The 19,201-nt window shown below is 41.3% G+C and overlaps 1 protein-coding gene across 2 annotated transcripts in view; it reads left to right on the top strand.

Moving 5' to 3' along the window:
* TNC (tenascin C) overlaps positions 1-19,201 on the top strand; it is a 209,704-nt gene that overhangs the window by 85,046 nt on the left and 105,457 nt on the right. For both annotated transcript variants that reach the window (XM_082263948.1, XM_082263949.1), the window contains exons 7-10: positions 3,004-3,267; positions 8,439-8,624; positions 10,131-10,220; positions 13,746-14,009. In XM_082263948.1, coding sequence (XP_082120074.1) covers positions 3,004-3,267; positions 8,439-8,624; positions 10,131-10,220; positions 13,746-14,009 — 804 coding nt within the window. The remainder of the gene's footprint in view (positions 1-3,003; positions 3,268-8,438; positions 8,625-10,130; positions 10,221-13,745; positions 14,010-19,201) is intronic.

Below are 19,201 nucleotides of genomic sequence, written 5' to 3'. Positions count from 1 at the left end.
CAGAAGGTGGTTTATCTGAACAAAGGCTAATAATAATTATAATAATAATAATAATAAAAGAGATAATATAATAAAAATTCAAAAATGTCCCCAAGTAGATGGTTAATCTGAACAAAGGGCTAATAATCTGAACAAAGGCTAATAATAATTATAATAATAATAATAATAAAAGAGATAATATAATAAAAATTAAAAAATGTCCCCAAGTAGATGGTTAATCCGAACAAAGGGCTAATAATAGAATTAATAATAATAATACAAAAAAATAGATAAAAAATTGTCCCTGAGAACAGATGGGTAATCTGAACAAAGGCTGATAATAATAATATTAACCAGTCTAGAGCAATTGTTTTATTTTTATTATCATTATTATTATTATTAATATTATTAGTCTTTGTTCAGATTAACCACCTGCTGTCCTGGGCAAATTTTAAATGATTATTATTATTATTATTATTTTTAAAATTAGCCTTTGTTCAGATTAACCACCAGCGGTCTGTGGCAATTTTTTCTTTTTTATTATTATTATTATTATTATTATTATTTTAAGTCTTTGTTCAGATTAACCACCTGCTGTCCAGGGAACATTTTTAATTCCTATTATTATTATGATAATTATTATTAGCCTTTGTTCAGATTACTCACCTGCAGGCTGGGGCATTTTTTTAATTTTTATTATTATTTTTATTGTTATTATTAGCCTTTGTTCAGATAAACCACCAGCGGTCCGGGGCAATTGTTTAATTTTTATTAATATTAGTTTAGATTAACCACCTGTGCTCTTGGGCAATTTTTTAATTTGTATTATCATTATTATTATTACCTTTGTTCAGATTAACCACCTGCTGTCCAAGGCAGTTTTAAATTATTATTATTATTATTTTAGCCTTTGTTGAGATTAACCACCAGTAGTCCGGGGCAATTTTTTATTTTTTAATTATTATTATTATTATTAGCCTTGGTTGAGATTAACCACCAGCTGTCCAGGGAACATTTTAAATTATTATTATTAATATTATGATTATTAATATTATTATATACGGGAGTGCTTTTCTTCTTTTTTTTTTATTCTTATTTATTTTTCCTAAATTTTTATTTTACTCTTCTTTTCCATTTAAATCTATTGCTATCACAAGTGGTTTGACAAGCCCCCTTGTGATAGCTTTGGGCAGTGACTGTTAATAGAGCCATCAGGAGTCTATTAGACCCCTGATGTCTCCCCTCCTTTAAAAGCAGCTAACCAAGCACTGATCGTACTTGGTTAGCTGCTTCCCTGGCTGTAACAGCCGTAGAATGCTGAAACTGGAAATTATGAATTTATAGTTTCCGGGTTCATTTGTCACAAAGGAGATCATGGAATGGATGTTCCTCCATCTCCTTGGTGGGTAGACCATGGTCCTGGAGAGCCCAGGAACCGCTGTGGTGGGAGGGGAGGGGGGGGGGCCTTCTTAGCACTGCAAAAAAAATGGTTCCAGCTGCAGCCATGATCCTGGTACAACCACTTGCTGTCAGAACGTTCTAATAAGTATTTTGGATGGCAAGTAGTTAATTTTTGATGATTGCTTACGTCTTTGGAGCCTAAAATCCTGGAATTTTGAACTGAAGCCCCTTTTGTTGGTTTTGCTTTCATTTTTGACATTTGCAAAGATGCAAACAGGGCCATCGGAAAGATATGTGGCTTTTTCTCCCACCCCACCTTATGAAAGAAGCATCTTGTGGAATGGGGATGTGGGTGCTAGACATGCAAATGTTCAAGTCATTCTGCAGAGCAAGCAGTAGACCGACCATTGTTTAACCGCATGATGTAATCTGTAGTCTGGGTCCTGGGCCAATAAACAGCATCTGTAGACCTCCCAAACCTTACAATGCATTTTTGTATTTTTTTAAGTCATGCTACAAGAATACATTAAATATATGTACATTTATAATACAATATATAATAATATATGATAAAGTAATAATACACATTTTTTTAATAAAAAATATATATATATTAAAATTTGTATGTATTTTATCATATTTACTATATATACATATATATATATATATATATATATATATATATATATATATATATATATATACATATATATATATATACATATATAATGAATTGCCACCACTCACAAATCAGAGATAGAAAATGGGACCGGGTGCACAGCGAAGACTGTAGTGCATTTAACCCAAAAGAGAGAAAGGAAGAAATATATGTCAATTTCTAATACAATATACAATAATAAATATAACAGTATATAATAAAATAAAAATAATTTTATTTATTTATTGTACCATATTTATTATTTTTATTATTTATTATATATATATATATATATATATATATATATATATATATATATATATATAATACAAAAAAGAGAGAGTGGCACTCACAGGTCTTCAAAGGTGAGCACACAATACGAAATTCCGTGAGTGCCGCTCTCTCTTTTGAATTATATATATATATATAGATATATATCTATATATAGATACATATCTATATATATATATATATATATATATATTTCTAATCCCTCATCATGCTATCCAAAAACTAAAAAAAAAAAATTGAATATCAACTCCGCATATGTAATTCCGCTGTTATTGTTATTTCTTTGAAGACCCAATAAAATTTATTTAAAAAAAAAAAAAAGTTTTCCCTTTTATATATACTTTAGGCCCATTGCACTTGTAAAAATAAATAATTAAATAAATAAAATAATAATAATAATAATAATTTTGCTTCCCTTGTTGACTTCAATACATTTTGTCAAAATGGCGAAATTCAGCTGAAATCTTTAATTTTTCGCTAAAGTGTTATCCCTAATTTTGAGACCTTGAAGTCCTCCAATTGACCAAATTCCTATTTAAAACTGAAAAGGAAAATGAAGAACAATGCAAAGTGTATCAACCTTGCGTCTCAGTTACTTGTACAATATTTCTTAATGGTTCCTAATGACATTTATACCATGATATGATCCATAAAAAGACCTCATTTTGTTCCAGGATTGGACGCCCCCAGTGAAGTAGATGTGAAAGATGTTACCGACACTTCAGCACTGATGACATGGGTGAAACCCCAGGCGGAAATCGATGGAGTTTCTCTTACCTACGGAACAGAAAACGAGCCCAGAACCACCATAGAACTTTCTGAAGATGAAACTCAGTTTGCCATGAATGATCTAAAACCTGACACCGAATATGAAGTGATATTAATATCCCGACGTGGAGAAATGACAAGTTCCCCTATCTCAGAGACCTTTACAACAGGTACCTGCATAACATTTTGTGTTAGATATTATTTAAATTGTTATTTTTTTCCAATATACTTACATACATAGTACAATGATTTTTGTAACGGATCAACTGGCACCCCGACTGGGTACCTCCATTGACGAATGCTCCTAGTGCTTCCTGAGGGCTCTAAGCACTCCACCAGACACCATAACCACCGCAGACCCCACGAAACGCTGCAGCTTGGTTGGGGTCTCACCGTCTCCTACCCACCCTGGACCTACGACAAGGCTCCTGGTTCCAGTGGGTGAACCTCTCTTTCCCCAGAGAGTGCAGCAGGCACAGGAATAAGCTCTTATTAGATCTTAGTAATTATTCAGGGGAGTATGAAGAGCATAGCAATCCCTTGTAGCAGATTCCCCCAATAAGAGCCAGGACTCTAGATTGAGGGTGAAATAGAACTCAAACTGTTTATTCAAACACATGCACAAAGAGATATACACTGTGGGACAATCCCCCCCTCCCCCTTAGCAGTCAATCCACATACAGATATACACATAAAAAAAAAAGACAAAAAACAGTTCACAGGCTTCAGCAGCACGTGAACCAAGAGCTACCACAAGTACAAGCTGGATTTCGAAGAGGCAGAGGAACTAGAGATCAAATTGCCAACATTCGCTGGATCATGGAGAAAACAAGGGAGTTCCAAAAGTATGTATTCTTCTGCTTTATTGACTACAGTAAAGCCTTCGATTGTGTGGATCACAACAAGATGTGGCAGAAACTGGTCAGGTCAGGTCAACATAAACCGCTTCCTTCAGCAAAAAAAAAGTCCAAAAAACAGTTCACAGGCTTCATCAGCACGTGAACCAAGAGCTACCACAAGTACAAGCTGGATTTCGAAGAGGCAGATGATATAGAGATCAAATTGCGAACATTCGCTGCTAGATCATGGAGAAAGCAAGGGAGTTCAAGAAGAATGTCTACTTCTGCTTTATTGACTACAGTAAAGTCTTCGATTGTGTGGATCACAACAAGATGTGGGAAAAACTGGTCAGGTCAGGTCAGGTCAACATAAACAGCTTCCTTCAGCAAAAAAAGTCGAAAAAACAGTTCACAGGCTTCAGGAGCATGTGAACCAAGAGCTACCACAAGTACAAACTGGATTTCGAAGAGGCAGAGGAACTAGAGATCAAATTGCCAACATTCGCTGGATCATGGAGAAAGCAAGGGAGTTCAAGAAGAATGTCTACTTCTACTTTATTGATTACAGTAAAGTCTTCGATTGTGTGGATCACAAGAAGATGTGGCAAAAACTGAAAGAAATGGGAATACCAGACCACCTCACCTGTCTTCTAAAAAACCTGTATTCAAGTCAAGAAGCAACAGTTAGAAGAACACACTGGCTGGTTAAAAATTGAGAAAGGAGTGTGGCAAAGATGTATATTGTCACCCTACTTATTTAACTTAGATTCAGAGTACATAATGCGAAAATGCCAGGATCGACGAATCACAAGCCGGAATTAAGGTCGCAGGGAGAAATATCAACAACCTGAGATATGCAGACGATACCACATTAAACTAGAAAAATAAGATCATGGCAACCGGTCCCATCACTCCTTGGCAAATAGAAGGAGACGAAATGGAGACAGTGACAGATTTTATCTTCCTAGGCTCCAAGATTATGGCGATATGCAGACAATACCACACTAATGGCAGAAAGTGAAGATGAACTAAAGAGTCTCCTAATGAAGGTTAAAGAGGAGAGCACAAAAGCTGGAATTAACTTTAACATTAAGAAAACTAAGATCATGGCAACCGGTCCCATCACTCCTTGGAAAATAGAAGGAGAAGAAACGGAGACAATGACAGATTTTATCTTCCTAGGCTCCAAGATCATGGCAGACGGTGACTGTAGCCATGTAGTTAATAGATGCTTGCTTCTTGGGAGAAAAGCAATGGCAAACCTAGACAACATTATAAAAAGCGGAGACATCACCCTACTGACAAAGTGCCGTATAGTCAAAGCTATGGTATTCCTAGTAGTAACCTATGGCTGTAAAAAATTGGACCATAAGGAAGGCTGAACGCCAAAGAGTTGATGCTTGTGACCTATGGTGCTGGAGAAGACTCTTGAAAGTCCCTTGGATGGCAAAAAGATCAAAACAGTCAATCCTGAAGGAAATCAACCCTGAATATTCACTGGAAGGACAGATCCTGAAGTTAAAACTCAAATACTGTGGCCACCTAATGAGAAGAGAGGACTCACTGGAAAAGACCCTGATGCTGGGAAACATAGAAGGAAAAAAAGAGAAGAGGACAACAGAAAACAAGATGGATAGATAGCATCATCGAAACAATGAACATGAAGTTAAGCAAGCTCTGGGAGGCAGTGGAGGACAGAAAAGGCTGGCGTGCTATGGTCCATGAGGTCACAGATCCTGAAGTTAAAACTTAAATACTGTGGCCACCTAATGAGAAGAGAGGATTCACTGGAAAAGACCCTGATGCTGGGAAACATAGAAGGAAAAAAAGAGAAGAGGACAACAGAAAACAAAATGGATAGATAGCATCATCGAAACAATGAACATGAAGTTAAGCAAGCTCTGGGAGGCAGTGGAGGACAGAAAAGCCTGGCGCGCTATGGTCCATGAGGTCACAGATCCTTAAGTTAAAACTAAAATACTGTGGCCACCTAATGAGAAGAGAGGACTCACTGGAAAATACCCTGATGCTGGGAAACATAGAAGGAAAAAAGAGAAGAGGACAACAGAAAACAAGATGGTTAGATAGCACCATCGAAACAAGGATTGGCACAGAATTCTGGAAGATCAGCTGGTGTGCGGAGTAGGTATTGTTTCCCTTCGAATGTGGTTTGAAGTGCGAAAGGGAATTTCCACCTGTATTGAAGATTTTTTCTTTGAGGATCTCTAACAAAGGTCTGAGAGCTCTTCTATTGTTCAAGGTAATGGGTGAGAGATCCTGGAAAAGCTGGATAGGTCTGTCGTTGAATATAATGCGCTCATTCTGCCTAGCTTTCGCAAGAATCTCTTCTTTTAGAGGGTGACTAGAAAGACAGCATATTATGTCTCTGGGAGGTGCGTCCTCGGGTGCCTTAGGGCGCAGTGCCCTGTGAGCCCTGTCGAACTCTATGGGTGACTCTTCCGGGCGCTCCAGGAGACTGTTAAAAACAGATTATAATGCAGGTTTAATTTGATCCCTGTCCACTGACTCAGGCACCCCCCTGACCCTAATATTATTCCTTCTTCCTCTGTTGTCTAAATCTTCTATTTGTCTGTTCATTGTTATAAGGTGGGATGAGTGGGTCAGGGTTACTTCTTCTAGCTTCTTTAGGGTTCTGTCCCTGTAGCGTCCTGCTTTTTCCACTGTTGCCATCTGGTCAGACAGCCTGGTAATGTCCGCTTTCAAGTCTATTATGGCAGCAGTGAAAGAGCCCTTAATATCGGCTGCAATAGCCGTCATCCATCGAAACAAGGAACATTAAGTTAAGCAAGCTCTGGGAGGCAGTGGAGGACAGAAAAGTCTGGTGCGCAATGGTCCATGAGGTCACGAAGAGTTGGACATGACTAAACAACTGAACAACAACAAAACCAAATGTGGTGATGTTTACTTACACTGATGCCAGGAAAATTTCCACTCAAGCTGGCCACAGTCCGGCCCTCCTAAAGTCTGAAGGACAATAAACCGGCCCTTTGTTTAGAAGGTTTAGAGACCCCTGCTATTGAGGAAAAGTTACTCTACCAACATATGAATTTTGAATGACCTATGTAAGCTAATAAAAAAGTTATGCCCGCTTTTGCCTTACTTTCGGTACAGTCCTCGTAAAGGTGAATCAATGTGTCTCGCCTTGCGTTGGGTGCCGAGGACAAATAGGCTCCATTCTGTTTCTAATCATATAAAAGTCACCACACTCCAAACGTCTTGCTCAATCTCTAGTAACAATTTATTACCCAGGACATTGGATGTATGCAACCTCCTATGGACCTGGCAATAAATTGTTACAAGAGATTGAGCAAGATATTTGGAGTGCAGAGATTCCTTTTGTACATATATACAATTTATATTGGAAAACATTTGATAAAATGTTTCAGTGTAAAGAAAAAAAAGAAATTGAAGGTTACATCGGCTTCTACAACCACATTACATTAGGAACTACAAAAACATACAGTACATAGCAAACATACTTGTAAAACGGTAGGGATTGACAACACAAGGTCACCAGGCTTCCAACATAATAATAAAAGTCAAGTTATGGGAAATGCTAGGGGCTAAAGCCAGTCGTAGAAAGCAAGAGTTCTAAACTGATTATATTTATTCCACACCGAGCACTCTATACACATGAATGTCATGGCAAACGGCCGTGAAAATTGACAAACGGCAATCTGAATACCAACTTCTTTTATTTGAACATTGTAAAGGTTACACAGTTACTACTATTTGCATCAGGATTACTTCTGGTCTTAAGACTTTACTCTTGATGGCCATCCACAAGGTCAAGAGGTAGCTGACAAGACATTAGTTAGTCTTGTAGATAAGCAAAACTAAAAAAAAAAAAACAGAAAATGCTGGTTATATGAGGAAATTGCCCCCTTAAGCCGGCCATGGATGGTTGGAATCTCAAAAGGGACCAACCGAGATATAAACTATCTATGGGCAGGCTGATTGTACCAAATTCGGTTGTTGTACGACATGGGTACAACCAGCATGTCGGATTTTACATGTGATTATTGCCAGCGGTTATAGCCACTACAGTGCTTTAAGTGGCCCAAAAGAGGTGCCGGTACTCTATTATAGCCTATAAATTTTGTCTCCCCCCCCCCTCCCCACATCAGGGTCCCCACAGAGTACCCCCCTGGCCTGGGCTGGGACTCCGGAGCAGGGGGACTCACTGGTGGTGGCTGGTCTGGCTCTGGAGTGGGAAATATTCTTGGTGGGGGGGGGGCAATTGAGGGCGCAGATGTCCAAAATGAGTTTACTGGTACGCTAAGGCGCACAGAGAGGTGGCGGTATGCTCAAGAGCCATATTTGGAAGTGGCGGTACTGAGTACCAGTGCATACCGGCCCACTTAAAGCACTGAGCCACTAGCAATAATCTTACAAAACTGAGTACACCCCATCACATTTTTGTAAATATCTTATTACGTATTATTTATTAGGTATTAATTATGGTAATGGTTATTTTAAAGATCTGGACGCTCCAAAGAACCTGAAGAAGGTTGGCCAGACTGATAGCACCATCACTCTGGAATGGAAGAACACCCTGGCCAACGTTGATTTCTACAGGATTAAGTTTGCCCCACTCTCAGGAGGTGATCATGAAGAAATAACTGTGCCCAGGAGTAATCAAGCTACCACCAAGGCTATACTTACAGGTCAGTTTTTTTTTAAACAATGTATTAGCTGATGGATCAGCCTAAAAGAGAGGAAAACCCAGGCATAAAAAAATATATTTGGAAGCTAACCAGTCCTATAGATGTGGTGACATTCGGCAATGTCAGAAAATCCCTGTCAATCCTACCAGAAATGGTATCTTTCTATTGTAAACTAATAATTTTCCCACCTCTATGTAATGAAATGGAAATCCAGCCTGGGTCATAACCATGGCTCCCTCCATAGCTACAGTGGGATGAGTTAGCATAGCCACCCTGGGAAAGAAAGTGTGATAGTGGGAGGATTTCAAGGTTAAAATAAAGGAAAGATTGCTGAAAAGCATAATGTATCCACCATATCTAAGGATTGGTAAGCTGCAATTATTATTATTATTATACAGGATTTATATAGCGCCAACAGTTTGCGCAGCGCTTTACAATGTGAGGGAAGACAATACAGTTACAATAAAATTCAAAGCAGGAGGAACTAGAAGGCCCTGCTCGTTAGAGCTTACAATCTAGAAGGGAGGGCCAAGTGAAACAAAAGGCAATAACCGCGGGGGGTGGGTTGATGGAGAAAATGGAGGTATATTTGTTATGTGTGGGTAGGATAGGCTTCTCTGAAAAGGAGGGTTTTCAGAGATTGCCTAAAAGCTAATAGAGTAGGAGATAATCAGACAGATAAGGGTAATGAGTTCCATAGGATTGGAGAGGCTCTGGAAAAGTCCTGGAGGCGAGCATGGGAGGAGGTGACGAGGGAGCTAGAGAGCAGGAGGTTTTTAGAGGAACGAAGAGAGCGATTAGGTTGGTATTTTGAGACGAGTTTGGTGATGTAGCTGGGGGCTAGGCTGTGGATTGCTTTGTAAGATGTTGTTAGTATTTTGAATTTAATTCGTTGAGTGAGCGGAAGCCAGTGGAGGGCTTGACAGAGAGGAGCAGCGGACACTGAGCGATTGGTGAGGTGGATGAGTCTGGCGGCAGCATTTATGATATATTGAAGGGGGGATAACCTGTGTAGAGGTAAGCCAATGAGAAGGGAATTGCAGTAGTCGAGGCGCGAGATGACCACGGAGTGAACTAGGAGCTTTGTTGTGTCTTTGGTTAGAAAGGGGCGTATTTTGGAGATGTTGCGGAGGCTGAGGCGGCAATATTTGGACAGCGATTGGATGTGGGGTTTGAAGGAGAGTTCAGAGTCCAGGACAACACCTAAGACCTTGGCATGCGGGGATGGGCTGATAGTAATGCCATCGATACTGACGGAGAAATCAGGGGAAGGGGCACGTGGTGGAGGAAAAATTATAAGCTCGGTTTTGGATGAATTGAGTTTGAGGAAGTGGTGTGACATCCAGACTGATATATCTGATAGTAAATTAGTGATACGTGAGGAGATTGAGGGAGAGAGCTGAGTGGTGGATAAATAAAATACATTCTTGTTTCTGCATTTTTGTAGATGCGTAAGAACCAACCATGTTTATTTAACACATTGCGATAACTGTAAATCTCTCTTAGGTCTAAAACCCGGAACTGAATACGGCATTGGACTGACTGCAGTTAAACAGGATCGAGAAAGCTCTCCAGCCACTATAAATGCAGCAACTGGTAAGACAAAAAAACAACTGGGCAGCCTTTGACAGTTGCATATTACACATGAGCCTCCAAGCCACGGTGCACGCATCCTCTCTCTACCCCCACAATTCCTAGTGGCTTATATCTAATCACTATGTTTGAGAAGTTGCCAGGGACTCCAACCCTTTCCAAAGAAAAATATTGTGGTCCAAATATGCACATGAGTCATAAAGATGCATGTAGTCAAGTCCCAATTGCAGAAACTTTCACATCATTGGTTAACCCAGCCTTTCTCAACCTTTTTATAATTGAGGAACCCCTGAAATAACGTTCTTGGCTCAGGAAACCCCTGCTAAAAATGACTGCATCTACAGCTCACTTTACATTAATGTGATGGCCAAGGAGAAGAATGTGCCTTACATTTGTGGTCAGTGGGACTAATCCCCCTCTTACACATGGCTAAAAATAAAATTGGTTTCAGTGGAAACTTATCGAAGTTGCAGAAATTGCCCAAGAAACCCCTGACAACCTCTAGAACAAGGTCGTCAAACTCAATTTTATCACGGGCCGCATCAGTATTATGGTTGCCCTCAAAAAGCTAGTTGTATCTGTAAGCCTAGATGTCGAAGGCAACCCACACTCCCTTACATCAGAAGTCAGAGTCCCACACCATCCCTTACATTCTATTGTACCCCCCAAACTTTGTGCCAGGGCCGCTGATAAGGCAGTACAACCAGTCCTGTTGTACTTGGCCCAGGCCCCATCATCTAAACAGGGGGGGCCCAGGCCCCTTCATCTAAACAGGGGGGCCCAAGTCCCATCATCTAAACAGGGGGGCCCAGGCCCCTTCATCTAAACAGGGGAGCCCAGGCCCCTTCATCTAAACAGGGGGGCCTAGGCCCCATTATCTAAACAGGGGGGCCCAGGCCCCTTCATCTAAAAAGGGGGTCCCAGGGCAGTTTTATTGTTCATTTCTGCCTAAATGAAGAAATGGATTTTACTAGTCCACACTCTCACTCCTACTTGCTTACCAGGGCTTAAATTACATTTCCCCTGGGCCTCACTAAGAGGTAGGAGCAGAGGAGGGACTTTATTTCAATTTTTGAGGCGTAGGCAGATAAAGTCAGCGCTGCTTTTCCACTAACTCCAGGGGGGGAGGCGGGGTTGGGGGGGGGCTACATCAAAAGAGCTGTATGGGGCCCCATGATTTCTAACAGTGGCCCTGCTTTGTGCTGCTGCCTTGAAGAAACTGGGGGAAGAGCTGGGTAGCAAAACATGCAGGGTCTGGAGGAATACCAGAGGAGGTCTGGAGTCAGCTGCCAGAGTTTGCTGAATGCTGAGGCGAGGGGAGGTGGAGACGAGGGGGTGCTGAGGCTGCACAGAGAAGAACAGGATCTGGTGGTGGAGTTCTGTCCTCCTCTCTGCTGCTGAGACAAGGTGGAGGCAGAGACAAGGGGGTGCTGCAGCCACAGGACAGGTGCAAGGGCCATTTAAAATGGCCTGGTGGGCCAAATTTGGCCCGGGGCCTCCTGTATGATGCATGCGCTCTAGAGAAACCCTAGCTGAGGGAGCCTGGGTTACCAATACCAATCAAGTGTTGCTGCTTGGTGGTGGATTTCATCAATCAACGGTACTTATACACTTTTTTTGCACTTTATGGACACTTTTGTTTAATATTGAAAATAACTTTTTCATTGAAAGGACTTTTTTATTTTCCCCATACACTCGATTTTGCATCTATTTCATTATATCGCTTTCATATGATTGATTTTTTTTCAATGATACATTTTGCTCATAATTTATTTACTGCATGTTTAGTTGTTTTCATGTCCCATTATTTACCATATGTTTATTCATGATTGCACTATTAGGATTTAATGCCACTTCTTATTTTTATTGATCATTTACAGCTGGTATAATAGTGTAAGTGGCTGCTTACCTTTTTGTTCTTTTTGCTTGCCCAAGCACGGAGTTTTTCCTGTTTTTTATACAAATCAAAAGTCCAACTTGGCTTATTCTTTGAGTTGGCAACATCAACGTAAAAGGTAGAGAAGACAAAAACTGTAGAAATGATAAAACACCAAGTTGGGCTCCTGAAGAACCTGTGCAGATGTAAAGCCCCTGGGAGGCAGAGGGCCCGCTGGAGACTGGAGAACAGCAGCATCCTTGTGGTTTTAGAACTAAACTCAACATCTACTTCTAGGTCTGGGTCTGGGTCTGGGATGCCAAGTGGCGTGTTTTGGGGTCCTACACTTTCTCAAGTCCCCTGCGGCTTTACATCTGCAGAAGTGCTTCAGAGTTCTAACCCTTTACCACTCTGTTAAAAATGTAAAAATAAAATCTTTCAGTAGATGGGCACTTTACGGCACTTTACGGACCCTCCACCTTGCATGTACTGGTTATGAAGATTTGACCATAGCATCTTCAGGGCCACATTACCAAAACTTGTAAATGGTGTTTAGAAAACAGGCACAGTTGTAATACATGCCATGGTGCCAAGCCACCCACTGGTAAAACACGTCAATTTATGGCACTTTACGGATCCTCCACCTCGCGTGTACTAGTTATGGAGATTTGACCAGTAAAAACAAAGAACAATTTTACTTGGCGAGCGGGATTGTCGGGAGGAGGAAGGAGTAGGCCGCGTGGCTTCCCTATTCTGGGTGTGGAAGATCTCCGGTATGTTTCGGCTCAATTGTGAGTCCATCTGTCTCGGGGAATGGGATCTGGTTGCCGAAGCACTCCTGGATGTTCTCCCCATGAGTTAGGTATTGTCTTGGTGGCTTCTTGGGCTAGGAAATTTAAAATGTAAGACCTCGTGGAGCAGAAGCTCAGAACCAGACAAGAACATTTCTAAAGACTAGCATCTTCAGGGCCACATTACTAAAACTTGTAAATAGTGTTTAGAAAATAGGCACAGTTGTAATACATGCCATGGTGCCAAGCCACCCGCTGGTAAAACACATCAATTTATGGCACTTTACCTATCCTCCACCTTGCAGGTACTATTAATTGATATTTGACCAGTAAAAACTAAGAACAATTTTACTCGGTGAGCAGGATTGTCGGGAGGAGGAAGGAGTAGGCCAGGTGGCTTCCCTATTCTGGGTGCGGAAGATCACCGGTATGTATCGGCTCAATTGTGAGTCCATCTCTCTCGGGGAATGGGATCTGGTTGCCAAAGCACTCCTGGATGTTCTCCCCATGAGTTGGGTATTGTCTGGTGGCTTCTTGGGCTAGGAAATTGAAAATGTAAGACCTTGTGGAGCAGGAGCTCAGAACCAGACGGCCATCTTAGACCGGGACCAAGCCACGCCCCCAAAAAAACTAAGAACAATTCTAAAGACTAGCATCTTCAGGGCCACATTACCAAAACTTGTAAAGTGTGTTTAGAAAATAGGCACAGTTGTAATACATGCCATGGTGCCAAGCCACCCACTGATAAAACACATCAATTTACACAGACATGATCAATTTCTAATGGACTTTTTGCAACCTGACTAACTAGGTAACTACGTAACAAATATGGATCCTAACAGGTGGAACTGTTTATTTCAGACTTGGATGCTCCCAAAGACCTGGAGATCGCCAGTGCCACAGAAACAACCATAAATGTGCGTTGGATAAAACCAGTAGCCAAAATCGATCATTACCGACTCTTATATACACCAGTTGACGGCAAGGAGAGCGAAATTCAGGTTCTAAAAGATGCCAATTCCTATGTATTGACTGGGCTTGAACCTGGTAAAGAATACAGCATTTCCCTGACTGCTGAGAAAGGACGGCAAAAGAGCAAACCAGCAACTGTGGTTGGACGTACCGGTAAGTAAAGCTTTTTCAAAGAATTTCAAGATCTTAGTTGACATATCGGCTTATTGACTAAGGATCAGAAACCAAATGTAAAAGAGGTTGGGTAGCTCTGATATTCTTCAAGCCCTTGATTGTTCCTCAAGAAAAATGTCATGAGCATCCAGAAATTAATGTTACAAATATTCATCTAATTTGAATTTCCAACCCACAGAGTTTCTTTTACAGCCTTTACAAGACCTGCCAATGTGTCATCTGGCACTGCTGCTTACAAAAGAATAATAAGCTTCTCCTTTATCTCAATTTTAGCTTTTAATCTTTTTTTTTTGCAGATTCTAGAGTCTTCCCTGTTCTTTAATGTGTCGTTGCTCTTGTTAAAAATTTTCTATGTTTTCTTTTGCATGACTGTTAAATACATTTAACAGGATTTTTTTAAAGCGAAGAGAGGAAATGTACGTTTTTATAGTTTTTTACTTCCCCCAAGCAGTAGAGCAGTTAAGAGTTCCTTAGAGAGCTGATCTTTTTATGCAGACTCCAGAAGATTTGACCTTTTTAAGATTCTAGGAAGTCGCCTGGTAGAATCATCACCGAGCGACTAATGACCTCTAGTTTCCATATATTTCGCAACTCTTGAGGCACTAGCCTGGAAAAAAAAAATCAAACCAGGAGATTGACGCTATGATTATCATATCAAATAATGAATGCTTTGTTGAGGACATAGATTGCCAATGCTCCTCCATAGATACAGTACATGTGGTGAGAGTTGTCACCCTAGTGGGTTACTTGAAGTGGTGAATTGATGGTGATGGAATCTTGAATGGATAGAGCATTCGTCTTTGAAAATAGATTTTTATCACGTTCAGGCCCTAATGATGACCCAATGGGGCAACAAAGTGATAAGTTGACTGCTTCCATACACTGAGGAACTGTCACAGAGACCTCGGGATGTAAATGCAATGTTTGAGTCTAAAAATCAAAGCCCCACACTGGAATATTGGAGTCAAAAAAATAGGACTTTATTCCAAACAAATATTAAGTGCCAAAACCAACTTACTTTGGGGGGGGGGGGGGGTAATCATACAACTCCCCCCTTCCTTAGGGCTACAACATGATAAAAGAACAAAAAATCGGATTGGACTTGATTAAGCAGAGAGTGTGTTGCTGGCTGGATCATTGGGTGAAAATAAAGAAAAAAGCCTGAAAAACCCACATGGAAGAAAAATATATTTAAAATATATTAAAAAAAACATTTTTAATTTATTTTTCCCAAATCTATTGGAAATATATTTGAAATGCTACAATTTTGGCCACATTCAATATATTTCTAAAATGTTTCCCTAAATATATTGGAAATATATTTTTCTTCCATATGGGAAGAAATGAACTCAATGCAGCCACCATATGTAAAGTACTGGTAATCTGCAGCATGCAGTATATTATATTTTTGTTTTTGGGATGAGATACACGGGTTGCTTCCATGCTCGGGCTAAGGTCATCTTGATGCCTAGCAGTATGAAATGGGTGAGTTTGAGAAGGGTCTTCGGGGCATCTGGTCGGCTTGCTATTCAGTAAGGCAATCGGTATGTGATTTTCTTTTATGGGATACATACATATTCGCCAGCACACCAAGGATCTTGCACAGCAGCCCAAAGAAACTTTTTATTGCAAAAGGATCACATCAGGATAGGTGCAACTTTTACATCAGGATAGGTGCAACTTTTCAGAATCACACAGGACCCCTTCGTCAGGCATGTGATGTCTGACGAAGGCAGTGGCTGCTGGTGCTCGGCAATTCGGGGTCGGGGCGGCAAACCAATGCACACCCAACCTCTCCTCCCCTGGTTGGTCAGTCAGTTGGCAACGGTAAATTCCCCCCCCGAACTGTCTGCCTCCTTACCTCCTCCTTCCTCCTGTCTGAGCCGGGGAGTGATGGATGGCTGACCTGCTGTCCTTCTGCTCCAGCCATGTGTCTTCCGCCTCTTCCTGGCCCCTGGCCAGTAAGATTGCTTTTCCTTTTGGCCAATTGGGAAAGGGGTCTCACAACCCTCTTCCTGATTGGCTGGGAGGAGAGTCAGTGTGAGAATAGCGAATATTTATTGGCTATTGCCATACAACTGGGTGAGCTCAGGGCGCAGTGCTCTGCGCCCCGAGCCCACCCTTTTTTGAAGCCTATTAGAGCCTCTGGCTCTAATCACATGCTTCAAAAAAAAAAAAATCCCCTATTGGAATCCATGCGTCCAGCTCCCTGCATGTTAAATTTGGGTGCCGGGCGCATGGATGGGGGGGGGGGGGGGGCGGCGCCCCTGCACCCTCAATGATGGGCTGCCACTGGATGAAGGGGTCTTGTGCCCCCCCGAATTGCCAAGCACCAGCAGCCACTGCCTTCGTCAGGCATCACATGCCTGACGAAGGGGTCCTGTGTTATTCCAAAACGTTGCACCTATCCTTGTGTGATCCTTTTGCAATAAAAAGTTTCTTTGGACTGCTGTGCAAGATCCTTGGTTTGCTGCCGAATATGTATGTATCTGTGATAGATCCAGTGTCCAGCTGGTGATCTCTGCAGCACCCACAACCGATGTGCCTATATCCAGGAAGGTGTGCGATGGGAATATAAACTATTCTTTCTTTTATGGGACTCAAGCTCTAGCTTCAAATATTTTTTGGTTATCAAATTAGGAATTGGGTCTATAGAAGTCCGGAGGATAGGTCTTACTTTTGATGTTTATAGTTGAGTTGCATCAAATATTTTGGACCCCCAAGGGGGTTGATCTACCATCTAGTGGATAAATAAGGGTATGGACAGGAATACAAAGCTGCGTATTTAGCTGTATGCCTGGAATTCAGCCTTAAGCAACTCATACATTATAAAACCACATAAAAAAAGACTAACCAAGACTATAAAAAAGGGAAAAGCACGCCTTTGCTGTCAATTGCTAACTTGAAAAAAAAAAAATGGCGCCCGTAATATATTTTCCCTAGCACATATAATCCGCTTAAAAGCACTGCGCCATTGTCAATGAAATCAATATAAGAAGCAACAATGTTATTTAGTACAGTCTGGGGAATCACTGACAGCTTTCTCAATGGCTGAACACAAGGAAATTCTGGGAGCGCTAAGGAGCTTTTAGCGGTTTCATCTCTTTCATCTGGTTTTCATGCATTCATCAAGTGAGACAAATACCGCCTATCCAAATCAAACAGAGCCGATCCTCCATTTGTCCTGGAATAGGCCCTGAGGGTCTCTCCCGTCCTAAGAGAACCCATGTGCAGTAAAGTGGAAAAAAGTGATTAAGATTTAAAAGACAATCTTAACAAGTTGAAGTCTGAAGCGAGCCTTTGTTTTAAAGGAAAGACCATCTTAAATTTTTATTCTGGCATGGGAATGCTAGCTTGAGCGGATTTACTACAATGCCGCCATTCACTAAGCAGTGAAATGTATTCACAAAAGCATGGAGCGATTTATTCACAAGTTAATATCGGTGTAAGGCGAAGGAACCGCGAATAATAACAAACTCGATATGAATTAATCTTTGTTAGCTCTTATGACCCTGAGTAGTCTTTTCCTGTTTCATAAGTTACTTTTTTTCCACCTATTCGTCATAGGGGCTTACCATCGTTAGCAGACAATAATAGAACCTTTGGCCCAACTGTTTTGTCGATGGTTCCTACAACTGAATGAAACAAGCCTGGTATTGCAGCTGAGGTTCAAATGCTACAACGCATTTCATTAGGACATACACCGATCAGCCATGACATTATCCTAAAAAATATCTGCACTTACAAAAAATAAAATATAATAATAGCAGCAACAATGAGTAAGATAAACCCAATTAAACTATATAAATCAAAAAAAGTTGAGCTAAAGTACCAAAATACAAAATATAAATATGATCTATAAGTGATATGAAGTTTCCATAAATTCAGCAAAGTCCAACACCAGTGATGTGAAGATCTTCACGTATTGCTCCCCACAAAATGTGACTAATTAGCACCAGAAGTGAAATTCCTCCACCAAGATCAATTGGCCTCTTACCAAAATGAAGGGCTGTGGCTTCATATCTACCCTGGCAGCCTACTTTTCACCCCATCCACCCACAACTGACTCAAAAAACACACTGTGCATGTGCAACTTCCTTCTAGCTACTAAAAAAAACAAGCAATTGGCCACACATGTTCATTTGCTCACTTCATGCCAACCATGGGCAGATGGAGCAAGAGGTCAAAGAATGGTCACAGTGCAGTACACCCATTCTATGTCAGGCATTAGCAGCGGGAGAGGGGCACCGTTTCGCATCCTTGCCCTGGGTAGTGATGACAATTAACCTAAGGGTTTGGACCAAAACCCAAGCTCTTCTCTAGTTGCTTTGTCTTATTGTTTTCAGGCTTTTTTTTTTTTTTTACCTGGAGATCCTGCCAGTAACACACCTTATGCCTTAGGGTGACAACACTTATTGTACTGTATCTCTGGAAGAACAGCATTGTCAATGTAGAACTGGAAGTGTTCTGAGATTAAAGAATGCCCTCTTCTCTTCCCTTCCCTTCCCTTCCCTTCCCTTCCCTTCCCTTCCCTTCCCTTCCCTTCCCTTCTCTTCTCTTCTCTTCTCCATGGTAGAGTTTGGGGGGACTGGAAGTGTTCTGAGATGAAAGAACGCCCTCTTCTCTTCCCTTCCCCCTTCTCCATGGTGGGGTTTGGGAGGACTGGAAGTGTTCTGAGTTGAAAGAACACTCCCTTCCCTTCCCTTCCCTTCTCTTCTCTTCTCTTCTCTTCGCCTTCTCTTCTCCATGGTGGGGTTTGGGGGGACTGGAAGTGTTCTGAGTTGAAAGAACACCGTCTTCTCTTCTCTTCTCCATGGTGGGGTTTGGGGGGACTGGAAGTGTTCTGAATTGAAAGAATGCCCTCTTCCCTTCTCTTCCCTTCTTGCCCCGTCTCTTCTCTTCTCTTCCCTTGCCTTCTCTTCTCCATGGTGGGGTTTGGGGGGACTGGAAGTGTTCTGAGATGAAAGAACGCCCTCTTCTCTTCCCTTCCCTTTTCTTCCCTTCCCTTCCCTTCTCTTCTCCATGGTAGGGTTTGGGGGGACTGGAAGTGTTCTGAGATGAAAGAACGCCCTCTTCTCTTCCCTTCCCCCTTCTCCATGGTGGGGTTTGGGAGGACTGGAAGTGTTCTGAGTTGAAAGAACACTCCCTTCCCTTCTCTTCTCTTCTTTTCC

This window comes from Pelophylax lessonae (assembly GCF_965119305.1).
Source record: "Pelophylax lessonae genome assembly, chromosome: 7".
Classification (NCBI taxonomy): Eukaryota; Metazoa; Chordata; class Amphibia; order Anura; family Ranidae; genus Pelophylax; species Pelophylax lessonae.
Note: the sequence above shows the minus strand (reverse complement) of the source record. Positions and strands in the feature narration are given on the sequence as shown.